This window comes from Lates calcarifer, linkage group LG7_2 (assembly GCF_001640805.2).
Source record: "Lates calcarifer isolate ASB-BC8 linkage group LG7_2, TLL_Latcal_v3, whole genome shotgun sequence".
NCBI classification, from domain to species: Eukaryota; Metazoa; Chordata; class Actinopteri; family Centropomidae; genus Lates; species Lates calcarifer.
In genome coordinates this window covers 1926027-1938714 of record NC_066854.1, presented here as the reverse complement: position 1 = coordinate 1938714, position 12688 = coordinate 1926027, and the positions used below count along the sequence as shown (strand labels likewise).

The window sequence follows — 12688 nt, the reverse complement described above, 5'->3', positions numbered from 1 at the left end:
GTTTCCCGACACTAAATTAATTCCACCGGCTTCTCAGTATCTGCAGAATACAACTGTCACCGCTGAAGTATTGCCTGTGCCATTGTTTTTTTTTCCTTCTTTATTTATCTTCATCAAAGAAATGATGAGATTTTAATAAGACTTTCTCCCTTGCTCTCTGGTTCTCTCTCAGGCTGTCACAGCTGATGCTTTTAGCCATCCTAATCAATATACAATATTCCTCTCCTCTCTGTACTTTTTTTTGAGTGACAGAATAATGCCAGGCCTGTGAAAGGGTTATGTCAGATAGTTTAAAACCCAATATTAAACAAGAATTGTGCTGTTACATGTGTCATTTTAATTATCTGCAAAACTCAAGTCAAAGAGGCTCCCTTTATTTACCTTAAACGGTGGGAGAGATTAAAAAAATTTGAGAGAAGAAAGCAATCTCAAACAGGTAGCAACAGTTTGTAAAATGTCAGCTGTAATTGCTTTTGTCAAGGATGACACTTAAGGTAAGAAAAGGAGAGGAGAGGAGAGGCATTTGAGAAGTAAACATTATCTTTTCTTTGTCTTTCTCTCTCCTCAGCAACACAAAAGACTGATTAGGAGTGAGGTTGTGAGGGGGGGGGCGAAATAACTGCCTGCGAAATATTAGTAGGTTAGAATTACTTTGTTGCGTGACACAATACCAATAGATGCTTCATGCTCAGAGAGGGAGAGGCTCTTGTCAACGGTGGCACCTAAACAATGGCGGCTTTCTTGACGTTAATACTACGCGTTTGACTTGACGAGCACCCCACTGTCATTTTGCCTTCTTGGAGGTATACGTTGAATGCGGAGGAGACAGCTGACGTTCGGAGAAGATTGCATCTACTGCAGCTTTCAGAGACAGTTCAACGCCCCCATGCTTAAATTTGTTCAGAAACTTGAGGACAAGACGTCATGAGAGATCAGAAAAAACAGCAGGAGACAGAAAATGGTTCGAACTGGTGACAAAAATAAAATAAAAGCTCCACTTTGCTCCTCCAAGATTTACTCAATCATGCCCTGAAAGTTTGTTGCAGAAGGTCCACAATGCTGCATTCCTTCATTCCCTATGTGGGAGTTTAGAAGTCAGAACGGTGTGCGTTGCTGTGGTGGATGTGTTACTAAACAAAAAGAAGCTCCCCCGCTCCTTTTATTGGGGAAGAATGGGCCCTTTAAAACCTGTCCAGCCTTAGATAATTTCATTCAGCCGGCCCCTGCTCCACCATCATTGAATCTGCATCCAGAGATCAGGTTCACAGCGACGGGTTGATAGCTTCCCAAGCCTCTTGGCCTTTTGTTCTACCAGCCCTGCGCTGCTACCCCCTCCTCTGGAAGTTGGGGGACACAGAGCTGATGGGACATTGCTAAGAAAAGTTTTTTAAAAATCTCAGTTTTGATGTGGCACAGAGATTCTAAGATGATCTTTTTATTGTTTTTAAGGGACTTTGAGATGAGAGATTTGTAGATTTGACAGACTTTTTAGTGATTGAATCATCTATATGTTAGAAGTTGAACAGGTGGACTTTTCCCTTTCAAAAGATCCATATAACTTCTCAATAAAAGGCACAATATCAGTTGTACCAAGGTAGATGTAGACCACCCAGGAATTCCTAACGTCTCTCTCCACTCCTGGGTCTCCAGCCTCGGTTGCCTTTTTTGTCATCTCCAAGGAGCATTACTGAGTCTGAACTTGCCTAAACCCTTGTGATCACACCTCTTGAAAAGGTTTTGTTTCCTCCGTCGATTGGTATTCGAGGCAGGTCACCGCACTCCCACCCTCCTCCTCCTCCTCTTCCCCCACTCTTGCCTGCCTGCCTGCCACCCTCCTCCCCCCTTGCCTCCCCTCCCACATTTGAAAGCCCTGTTTTCATTTTAATTTGCACCTGTTGTGCAGTTGTTCGCTGAAGGCAAGTGCAGACCAGTCAATCGTATGGAGACGTGTTAGGAGGAGATGTGGGGAGGATTATCTTTTCATATGTATAATGTCCTCAGAAATGTCATGCATGAACTTCATCTTGTTGGCGCTCTTGATTCTGGGAAAATTCAAGAGGCAGGGACACTTTCAGGCCTTGGTAACTATAATTATGACACAAAAATGCCCTTAATTAAGCTTGTTGGTTCCTTATGGGATCACAATGTGAGGCATTTAGCATATTTTACACAATTTATGCACAAATATTAAAACATGACATGGCATGTCAAAGCTAATAGATATAAATGTGTTGATTTTCACCAAAGACTCTGCTGACTTACGGGCTTACTGCAGCCTTTTTTATTACTCAGAAACATAAATTCAACCGAAGCACGTTAAAAAAAGCCTCCACCTCTTCACTATGGTGGCTCAAACTCTCTCCCTCCCATGATTGGCTCTCACCGCAGAACATTCTTGTACAAGCTGCCAATGAGGTGTGTCCCCCATGCCATGCTTCTGGCTCGCCCAGTGCTCCATCTGCACTCCTCCAATAAGTCTTCTGACGTCCCTTTATGCCATGATTTACGCTGCGGCAAGTTTGAGTCTTGTGTCTGAGAACCTGCCGATGGTGGTGACTAATTTGCACGCGAGCCACCTTTGATTGAGTTCACAGCCCTTATTTACAGGCCGTCTATTTTAAGAAAAGCAGGCATATGTCTGGGACCTGAGTGTTGTGGAACCAGGCGGGCCCTGCTGATGCTGCTCTGGAGTTTTGAGTGTGTTTGTGTGTGTGTGTGTGTGTGTGTGTGTGTGTGTATGTGTGTGTGCGTGTGTGGTATGTATGTCAGCCTACCTCCCTCACTGTGTGCACTCAGTCAGCCTCAAGGCCCTGTTGCGTCTCTGTATTTTCATATGTTAGGAAACATTTATATTTATGTTCATGGTTCACTGACAATGCAAATGTGAAGACATCCGTGGGGCACACAGAGTGAATAATCTAAATCACTATAGGTTAAGCCTTTTGTATGCATAGCAATGACATTTGTAATATTGTATGTGCTATGCGGAGCATCTCAAACGTGACGGGTATGCTCCAGAGCAGAGCCTTCCTGAAAGGTGCAGCTCGTTGGCATCCAAGGCATGTGAGCAGGACTGAAAATTAGTGGCTATTTTGGCTCGCATCTCCTCGACAGCTGTCTGCCCACCGCTGTGGTTCAGTCACAGATTCCAGTCGCGGATGCTGTAATTGGGGTGTAACCCACAAAAAAAAAAAAAAAAAAACGCCTACGCCTTGGAGGAAGCAGTGATGTGGGGTGACCTTTTTAATCTGGAAACACACCTCAATTTCCAAAACAAGTTGCAATCCCTTTTCAGATTCCTCTGTCATTTATGTTTAGAGTTTAATCACTTCACTGACACCATATGCGAGTCTCAAAGCAGTATGTGCCTACATTCCTTAATCAGTACCATTAAAAGCTGCCAAAACTTTCAGAAATGTTCCTATAAAACATCAATAAGAAATGCTTCAGAAGATCTAAGCATGAAAAGTTGGCAAATTGATTCCACAGCATCAGTTATTTTTAACATGTACACTGCATTATTTCTCTGCAGTCCTCTCCCAAACTCCCCTTTACTGACCAGACTTGTCTTTCCTTTGTTTCTCTTTGTGTTACAGCTCTCAACTATGAGAATGTGGTTGAGACAGGCTCAGAGACCGAGGAAGAGGACAAGCTGCCAGTGTCTGAGGAAGATCCCCTGATCAACGGCACGGGCAGCCCGGCCAGCCTCACCAACCCAGAGGCCTCGCCTCGCGCCGAGAGCCACGGCCTGCTGACCAAGGAGGAGGAGGACGACGAGATGCGGGACAGCGGCGTGGAGCACATCTGGCCTGACAATGACATGCTGAGTGCCTCAGTTGATGGTACTGGTGAGTGTCTCGAATCAGGTGGTGCAGAGATGGACTTAATCTCCAGTCAAACCAGTCAAAAGATTCTTGCCTCCAAAAAAAATGCTAGAAATAATACAGTCCCAAATAAGCTTATTTTTCAATATTTCTCATAGATCTGGCTTTAGAAATACATAAGAACACGTCTAGTTTTTGTTCTACCTGCTTTACCAGAGGTTTGGGATTCAGGTGATCTGTCAATCACAAAAACTACCACTAAGCTGACTCTCAGGCACTTTATCGCGACTGTGTGCACATCCTGCCACTCGTGGTGTTGTCTCATGCCATAAACCCCACCCATCTGGTGCCCGAGTAGACTTAAACAAACCCCACAAAGCATTTTGCAAACACTGCTTGAGCCAGGTCTGACGGTGAAGCCCCGAAGATGCTCCCTCAGCAGACAGACATGATAAACAGTTTCTCTGTGAGTGACAGAGACCATTTGGTTCATGCTTAGAGAAAAGTCCTGCTCTGAGCCAAACAACAAAAAATGTTTACAGTAATGTATAACCGCACAAAAAAGCCTGTGAGCTGCAGAAAATGAAAAGCACTAGGAGGTGAGAGTGTTTCTGTCTGCAGATTCTGCAGGAGATGCAAGACATGTGAGGGTGCTCTTTGTCAAACTGTATCAGTGTTTATGATATTCCAGCAGCCTCCAACAGTGAGTGATGCCATGTGATACCTCCTCCCTAACAAGCTGCTTAATCCCAGGCAGGTGATACCTTCCCCAACTTGACTGACTTATCGTCTTTTGTTGAGCAACTCCGATAGCAGGGGCCCCAGTCACGGATGCTTGAAAGATAAATACTTTTAATTAGGGGGCAGGGTATAATCATTAAAGGAAGCCAGACTGCTGCAAAAAGTCATTAACAATCTTAAATGAAATTTTTATTTTTATGATAGCCATTTACATGTATAATAAGAGTCAATGATTCTTGGAAGCATGTGACAGGAACAGAGTATGGCGAGAAGTCATGTAAGACAGCCCATTTAAATGAGCTAGGCTTCGCTATTCATTTCTGCTAATGAACTAGCTGTGCACAGTGCCGAAAAACGGGGGAACATTCAGCAGTCTTAAATTTTAATATGGGGGAAAATTGCACATTTATTAGGGATGAAAAAAACTTAGTGGGTATCAACATTTGCTTCTACTAAATAACAGTTCATATTGGCTCCTTGGGGGGGGGGTGGGGGTGGGGGGACAGTTTGGTAAATAAATCAAGATAAAGGATAAACAAGCTGTCGTTGCATACGGTAATTGTTTATTTGATAAAGACCCGCGGTGCCATAATGTCTGTAATTCAACTATGTTGCAATTCCCAGATAATATGCTTCTTGTGTGATAAAGTGTCTGACATATTTCGGAGAGCAAGTCAAGTTCATTAGAGCGTTTGGGAGTCTCTTTCCCAATCTTGCGGGTGCTGTGTTTCCCAGCCTGTTTTTTTTTTCTTCCTCGGTGCCTAAGTGTCTACAGTGATACCTCAGCACATAACTTAGGCCTGAGATAAGTTTGCACCCTCCCTCCTTCCTACTCGGACTGATTTGGTCGTCACTCCTCTATCAAGAGTTTTCACACAGGTCTTGGAAGTGTGAGTGAGTGTAACCGATTGTGGTTCTTAAGACATTTGGGAATTGCAGTAAAAACCAAAAAATGTCGCCCTAGAACACAAACACACACACTCTTATTTTGTGTACTGTGCCGCTTTACAATTGTCTTTAGCTGTAGAGCAGCACAGCCTGAATGACTTTCTGAGACATAACTACGGCATGTAAGAAGGAAAGCAAAAGAAAAAAAAGTTTATCACCGAGCCTCTTCTGATTCCAGGGCACAATCAGAGTCTTGTGTCTGGCGTTGTCCTTGACATTCCTTCATCCCACAGTGAGGCTGGACACGATGTGCTGGAAAGCATGACATCATTATCACTGACAGACATTTTCAAATAAATCACCTGCGTTTCTCCCTTTGCCCTTTTTAAACTCTTCTCTAGGGCGTCAGAAGGATTTCTGACTTAACGCTGCAGCAACCACAGGCTGTAGAAATCCCACTTTTTTTCCTCATGTTCGTTGGACTGTGGAAGCATATTCGCTCTATCCTGGAGACGCATTATTTGAAAACACAAAATCTTTCTTTTATGACATTTTTGCCAAATGTGGCCTTCTGTTTTTGATAAAACAGTGGTTCTTGTTTTCTTTGCGCATTTGTCATGTTTTTGTGTTATTAATTTGTCACCTACTGTATCCAGGAGTTTCCCATGTTTTTCAATAAGTGCAGTGTTTCTGATGCTTTTCATCCTGCCAAGAATAACATTCAGAGGAAAACACTTTGGCTATTCTTTGGCTGTAAAATGCTCAAATTTGAAGGGATGGAACGCTGACACAAAATATGTACCACTGACAACTTTAGTCTAAAAATATCAGAACTGGCATCAGCCTCCAAAAAGCCGTTTTAATAAAATCTTCCTTTATTTCTGAGATTCTGAAACGATTAAATGCTCTACTCAGACGTGACAGATTCGGGATAAATGAGGCTAAATGCACAAAGGCAGAACTTTAAAGCGCTTGTGACTGCGGTGACCAGCCATAAAAGCAGGAATGTTTTCAAAATAAACAGCATCAGAACTGCTATGAAAATAGGTGGAATTACGGTCTGGCCAAGGTATTCTGGACTCCTCCTGGGTCCAGAGACGGCTCTCAGACCTCAACATCGCTCTTCAAGGAGGTGTGTACCTTACCGCCTCAGGTCTTCTGTGATTTACTGCTGACAAAACACACTTTTCCAGCATTTAGTGGACACTTTCATCCAAAACGCTTTCCATGACCAAGAATAGGCACATATTTGTGGCATAAATGACTCCAGAGGAAATCAAATCCCTCTTCTTCCCCTTGTTTTTCATTTCTTATAAGATTTTTTTTCACAGTGTGAAAATTTTAGATCCTATTCTGTGAGATAAAGTCGTGAAATTGGTAATTTCCTGTAAAATCTTCGTATGAAGGAAGCTCCACAGCAGCAACATTGGTGCCTTTTCTTACTATAGAAAGAGCAGGCACCCAGCTCACCACAATGACACTTTGTACCATTTGAATGTAGTTCAGGACTGGCATGGATGCATGCATGTCTGTGTGCCAGAGGCCATAGCAGAGAGGTGTATGTGGTATTAGCCTACCTCCTGCTGGAAGCAGCGGTCCCTCCCTTCAGACCACAGATAACAAAAGTTTTCCAAGGTAAATAGGGGAGAGTGGAGGGCCAGTAAATCCCACTGGTCATCCCCTTGCGTCAGACCAAAAGTATGCAGCCAAATTTGATTACCCAAAGCAAACACAGTGCCTACGAGGACACAGAAATGAGAGGGAGTTTTGACCATGTTCAGCGCAAAAGGGGGGAGGTTTTCATATATGCTGATATCTGATACTTGTGGGTATATTTTAATCTGTGGTGAAGGTTTTTTTATTCTGTTTTGTTTTGTCATGGCTTAATTTATGTTGTTTAAAACCCATTTATTTTCTCATACTGCGCCTGTGGTTTTGATGCTGTTTGGCAGACGTGCAATCAAATGTACAGGAAAAAAAAGAAGAGGAAAAAAGCCCTAGCAAGGGGAAAGTTAAACTAGGACATACCCCTCCAGAAGAGTCTGTCATTATTCTCTGGAGCCATTGACAGGGGTATTTATCATTTCACCGCAGAAGCCAAATCTTTAATTTCAAGACAACGCTGAATTGCGAGCCTTAGAAAGCATTCCACAACTATTAAACCCATTGTTTCCAACTAAAAATAAAAATTCTTTTTGCTTCTGGCTTTTGTGTAGAGTAATGTAAGCAGGATAACATTATTGTCAACAATACACCCACCACCTTTCCTGTAATATCTCAGCCAGGTTTCTCAATGTAGGCGCTCATCCTGGTTTAATAGCCAAGGGATAGTCAGATACATCAGATCCTGCTGTGGACTGGTAAAAAAAATAAAAATCCTTACAATGCAACACTTGTAACGTCCTTGCAGGAGCCGCAGAACAAGAACAGATGCGTGTAAGGCACACAATGCAGGTTTTTTGTTGCTTTTTTTTTTTTTAACACAAAGCCCCCATGTTCTCGGAAGCACCTTGATTTAATTTTTACCAACGAGGCAGGAAGGAGGGACCAGGGGCTCCTTAAGCTGATTGTCCAGTCAGTGTCCTCCTGTCGACTGCGGAGGGATGAATTTGTCAGAGGGGGGCTTGTTTATGAGCCTGTCAATCCACTGTTTATTTACAGCTGTCTCACCTGTGCCAGGACAATATCTGCCCGTCTGCACAGACTGGGTGCCATTATCCTGATTGGCAGTAAGAACCTGTTCTGTTTAAACCAGTGCTCCTGGAGGGTTACTTATTCAAACATCTCTGAGGCAGGGCTTCAGTGGGACAAAGAAAAAATCTGAATGGTTGAGGTCAGCCTTGGGTGGGTGGAGCCAGAAATGGTGAAATAACAGTTATACTGTATGTAACCAAGATCTGAAAACTCTCCTGTGCTTTAGCTGGATTATTTTTATGACAGGGCATTCTTTATGAAAATAAATGCGAAACGATCAAAAAGATTACTAGTTTCCTCGTCAGTGTTTATTGGGAAGCGAGACACGGGATTCTGTCTTTTTAGGATTACAGTGAACTATACCCTTTAGTATGATATGTGTAAGGCTTTGAAATAATAACTTCCTCCTGTTTTTTCATTGGTCTTCAGCCTTAACATTCCTCACCAGAAAACATTAATTCTTTGGCTCCACCCACCTGAGGTTTACCCCAACCAATGAGGTTATTTCTGCCTCCAGAGCAGCTCTGCCCCTGAGAAATGTTTGTGCAACTAAAACTCTTAATTTGTGGTGACGGGTTGTATTCTTTTTAGTTAGGAGCAATGCACTAACTCTCTGCCAGTGGTTGTGGGAAATCAAAAAAATGTGTGCGCTTACAATACTCCAAGCAGCTTTGGATAAAAGCATCCACCAAATGACATATGATAAAACAAGCGTGATCCTGCATGCAGAGGATTGTGGCGGCGTCACAGCCAGGGAGTAATAAGCTCAGCCTGCGTGTTGGCTGGAGCTCTATGATTGCTCAGGTGGATGTGCTCCGTGTTGTATTTAATCGCTCTGTTTGGCGATTGAAGCTTTCTTCGCCTCCCCTGCCGCTTGTTGTCATGTTAAAGGTAAATAAGTCACTGTCTGGCCCAGATGATAGCATTCATTAAGCATGCCGAACAAAGCCGCAGCGTGCCGCGATGCACAGCTGTGCCTTTATTGCTTTCTCCATACCTTCTTCTTAAAGGCCTCATTGTCAGCGTTTGTTGGGTTTGTATGGTGCAACAAGGTACTCACCCTCCCTTCTCTCACCCCAACCCCCCCTTTTCTTCTCCTCTGTTTCTGTGCAGATGAAATAAAAGATGATTTTGACACCCTGGGGCCCGATGCCACTTTGCAGGCAGTTGGAAACGGTACAGGTAAGTTGACTCAAGATGTGTTTTTTATAGTTGTGTGTTGCAGAGCTTCAGTTCCTGTTATCTAAGTTGCAACAGGCTTTCCTAACCTTTCTGTCTCCTGAGCCCTGCTTGCAACCTCTCATCACAGGTTGCATAAGTCTATACAGTAGTGTGTGTTTTCTTTCAGTGACTGCTAGTCAGTGTCTTTTGGGTCAGTGTGGACATTTTGAAACACAATGCCCTGTCTTATAAATAATATAAATAATAACCCTTTTGATTTATATCGTGGGCCTTATTTGAGCCTAAAAAGAATAAAACAATGACAGAAACTGTGAGCTGTAATTAGAGGGAAGATCTTGTCCCTCTGACTCAATGACCACTAAGACAAATCCTTGGATGGTTATAGGCAACTTAAAGTGCTTCTAATTGTTCTATCCTTTGATTACACGTGTTGTTTTCAGCCTTTCTGGTTAGCTAAATGAGTCTTTGCGTGTGTTTGCGTCCCGTTGCCTGCTCCTGGTGGAAGCGAACCCTACCTGCCATTTTTCATTACACCAGCCAAGCTGATTTGCAGCCACACACCCCTCTCCCTTCCATGATATCATCCTGGCCACCCTGACAACTGGCCCCGGATGCTGTTATGGTAAACCAAACTCACCCCACAGAACGCCACGCAGCCCTGCCTCAAAAACCCTCCCTTCAGCTTTAATTACTATTACTGTATGCTCGTGATGGTGTTTTCTTCTTCACTTTTTTCCCCCCGCTCTCTGTTCTGAAAATTCAAGCATAGCAAATGTTTTCCATTTTGACTGCTTAAAGGACTTTTGGAAACAATACCGTTGCACTGCTGTGGAAGCTCCCCGCCACTAGATCACATATGATTTCATTTAAAGACATGAGCAGTTTGATCACGTCCTGGTGCCAAAGCACACTTTGATCCAGGTGATTTCCTCCTTCACTGGAAGGAAAGTCAGTCGTTTCTCCTTAAAGAAACATGTTACATTTCTATTTCACATCCACAATGACTCAAAAAGAAAAGCAAAGGTGAAGAATAAGTTCTCGTTTTATTTAACAAGATGATAGAGAAGCTTGGCGGGTTGCATTGACTGAAAGTAAAACATAAAATAAACAACATATCATTACCCTGAAGGATTTTAGGTTTAGGTCCAGAAACTGATTGCACCAAGCCGCACCCTGGTCAATCATCACTCAATCTTAAATAACCACTTTAAAAAAAACTATCATCACAGCATCGAGTCTCTCACAATTAGCTTAGCAGTCTTCAAAAGCCACAAAGAATCATCTAATGAGAATGCTGTAAATTATGCTATCACGGGTATCAAAAGCGATCCATTGGCACCGATGACATTTCGGTGCCATTTTTGACAACCAAATATCTACTACCTTGACCTTTCGCAAATTGGACTGCAAAGTCATCACGGCCTAACAAATCGCTCTTTAAACCTCACCTTGGCTCACAGTCTAAAAGCCTAATTAACAGGGGATGAAGTCTGATGAGACGTCACTCGGTTTTTTGGTTCAGCATAGCCAAACAGCCTCCAGAATCTCTTTAGGATGTAAACAGTGTGTGAGTGCGAATGTGTGTATGCGTGTGTGATTTTTGAAAGTCGGCCATCCCCTTGACTAATGAAGGCTGCTGATTTCTTTTAGCTCCGGTTTGTTTTTGGAGGCAGCTATCTCCACACTGCAGCTTAAGAGTTTCCCTGAAGAGAAGGGACTGGGAAATAATTTGAGAAAACGCATTGTGTGGCCTCAGCACTTTGGCTGGCTTAAGATACATTCTGCTCAGCTATGGCAAAGCATGTCTCTCTCTTTTTTCCCCCTTCTCTTTTTTGTGCTGGTTTGTGGTTTGGCCCCCGTAATCTGTTCAACACAGAATCAACAAAAGCCACAGTCTCTTGATTGACCTTATATGTGAAAGTCGATACAAAGAAACGTGGCTCTGTTGCTGATTAAGCCAGGCTTGTGCATGTATGTACTGTATGTGGATGAGAGGCTTTTCCTTTTTTTATTTTACAGTCCCAAACTCAAAATCAGATTTTATGTCATGAGTAAATTAGGTCAGTGAAGTTTTTTTACACGTTGTTCTTCAGCAGCTCATGGTAGCTGGTTTATCTCTGACTTTTGGTCGGATTAAGTTACAATTCTTATTTTAGCCGGCATGGCGTGACAAGCAAACCCAGTAATTTAGATGTATTCTCCCCAAAGCATGGCTGTAATGTTTTAGGGTGGCTGTCCTCATCGCATTTCCACCAAGATGTTCCCAATATCCTCCCGTAAGACATTTCTCTGGGGAAGAAATGAATCCAATTTATTCCTCCCCCTCTCTCTCTCTCTCTCTCTCTCTGTCTCTGTCTCTGTCTCTCTGTCAGTCTCCTCCTTCACCGTCTCTCTTTCTCTCTCTGCCTCCCCTTCAGTCAAGAGCGTCAATTGCACTTCAGAGTTTGAGGACTTCTTCGGCAAGCGGAAGCTGGACGACGGCGACAGCCACGTGGTGAGCATCGCCGAGTACCTGCAGCGCGGCGACACGGCCATCATCTACCCAGAAGCCCCAGAGGAGCTGTCCCGCCTGGGCACGCCAGAGGCCACTGGACCAGAGGAGAATGGTACGAACCCTGTCGGGTCGGTGGGAGGGGTCAGAGGTGAAACTATAAAGTTTTATTACTTCGAGACTGTTGGTTCAACTCCTCAGTTACCAGAGATACTTTAGTGAAGAAAAAGAGCACGTCATTTGACAGAGAAAATGAGTTAGTTCCTTTTTAAAAAGTTAGACAGTCTTGCTTTAAAGCATTAAAAAATAATACTGAAAACATTTGCTCCTCTGTACAGTATTGGCACTGTTATAAACGTGCTCAGATGATTCCCAGCTCCAATTTTTTTTACCATACTTTATAAAATGATAAAACTCTGGCTTGACACTGAACTTGGCCTCCTATTTTAGCATGAATGTTGCAGCAACATAGCAGCAGCAAATGTTAAAAAAAAGACAGGAAAGGAGTCTGGACAGAGTAGCAGCTCTTCCCGCTGACACGACTAGGCAGCTGTTGGTCCCACAGATTCGCCGGATGCCTTGGTGTTTACCTACAGTCTTAAGCAACAGCTGGGCAGGGGCTTGAAATCAGATAGCGCACCTCTGAATCTCCCCGGAGGGAAAGAACTGAGGGGGGTTTGAATTGGAACAGGCTCATGATTCATGCTTTAGACATGATGAACGTGTCAGCAAGGATGGTATTAAAAAGTGTGGGCAGTTTAAAGCAATTAGGAAGGTATGGGGAATCGTGTGTGTGTGTCAACGAGTATGTGGACTTATGATTTTATATATGTATCCATGTGTTTGTGTACATGCAGTGTCATGTGCC

The 12688-nt window shown here is 43.3% G+C and overlaps 1 protein-coding gene across 6 annotated transcripts in view; it reads left to right on the top strand.

Moving 5' to 3' along the window:
- zeb2b (zinc finger E-box binding homeobox 2b) overlaps positions 1-12688 on the top strand; it is a 90890-nt gene that overhangs the window by 65617 nt on the left and 12585 nt on the right. For 2 of the 6 annotated variants that reach the window (XM_018661124.2, XM_018661122.2), the window contains exons 3-5: positions 3597-3848; positions 9261-9329; positions 11747-11935. In XM_018661124.2, coding sequence (XP_018516640.1) covers positions 3597-3848; positions 9261-9329; positions 11747-11935 — 510 coding nt within the window. Of the gene's footprint in view, positions 1-3593; positions 3849-9260; positions 9330-11701; positions 11936-12688 lie in introns of all 6 variants that reach the window. The other 4 variants (XM_018661123.2, XM_018661116.2, XM_018661119.2 and 1 more) reach the window with 3 other exon arrangements.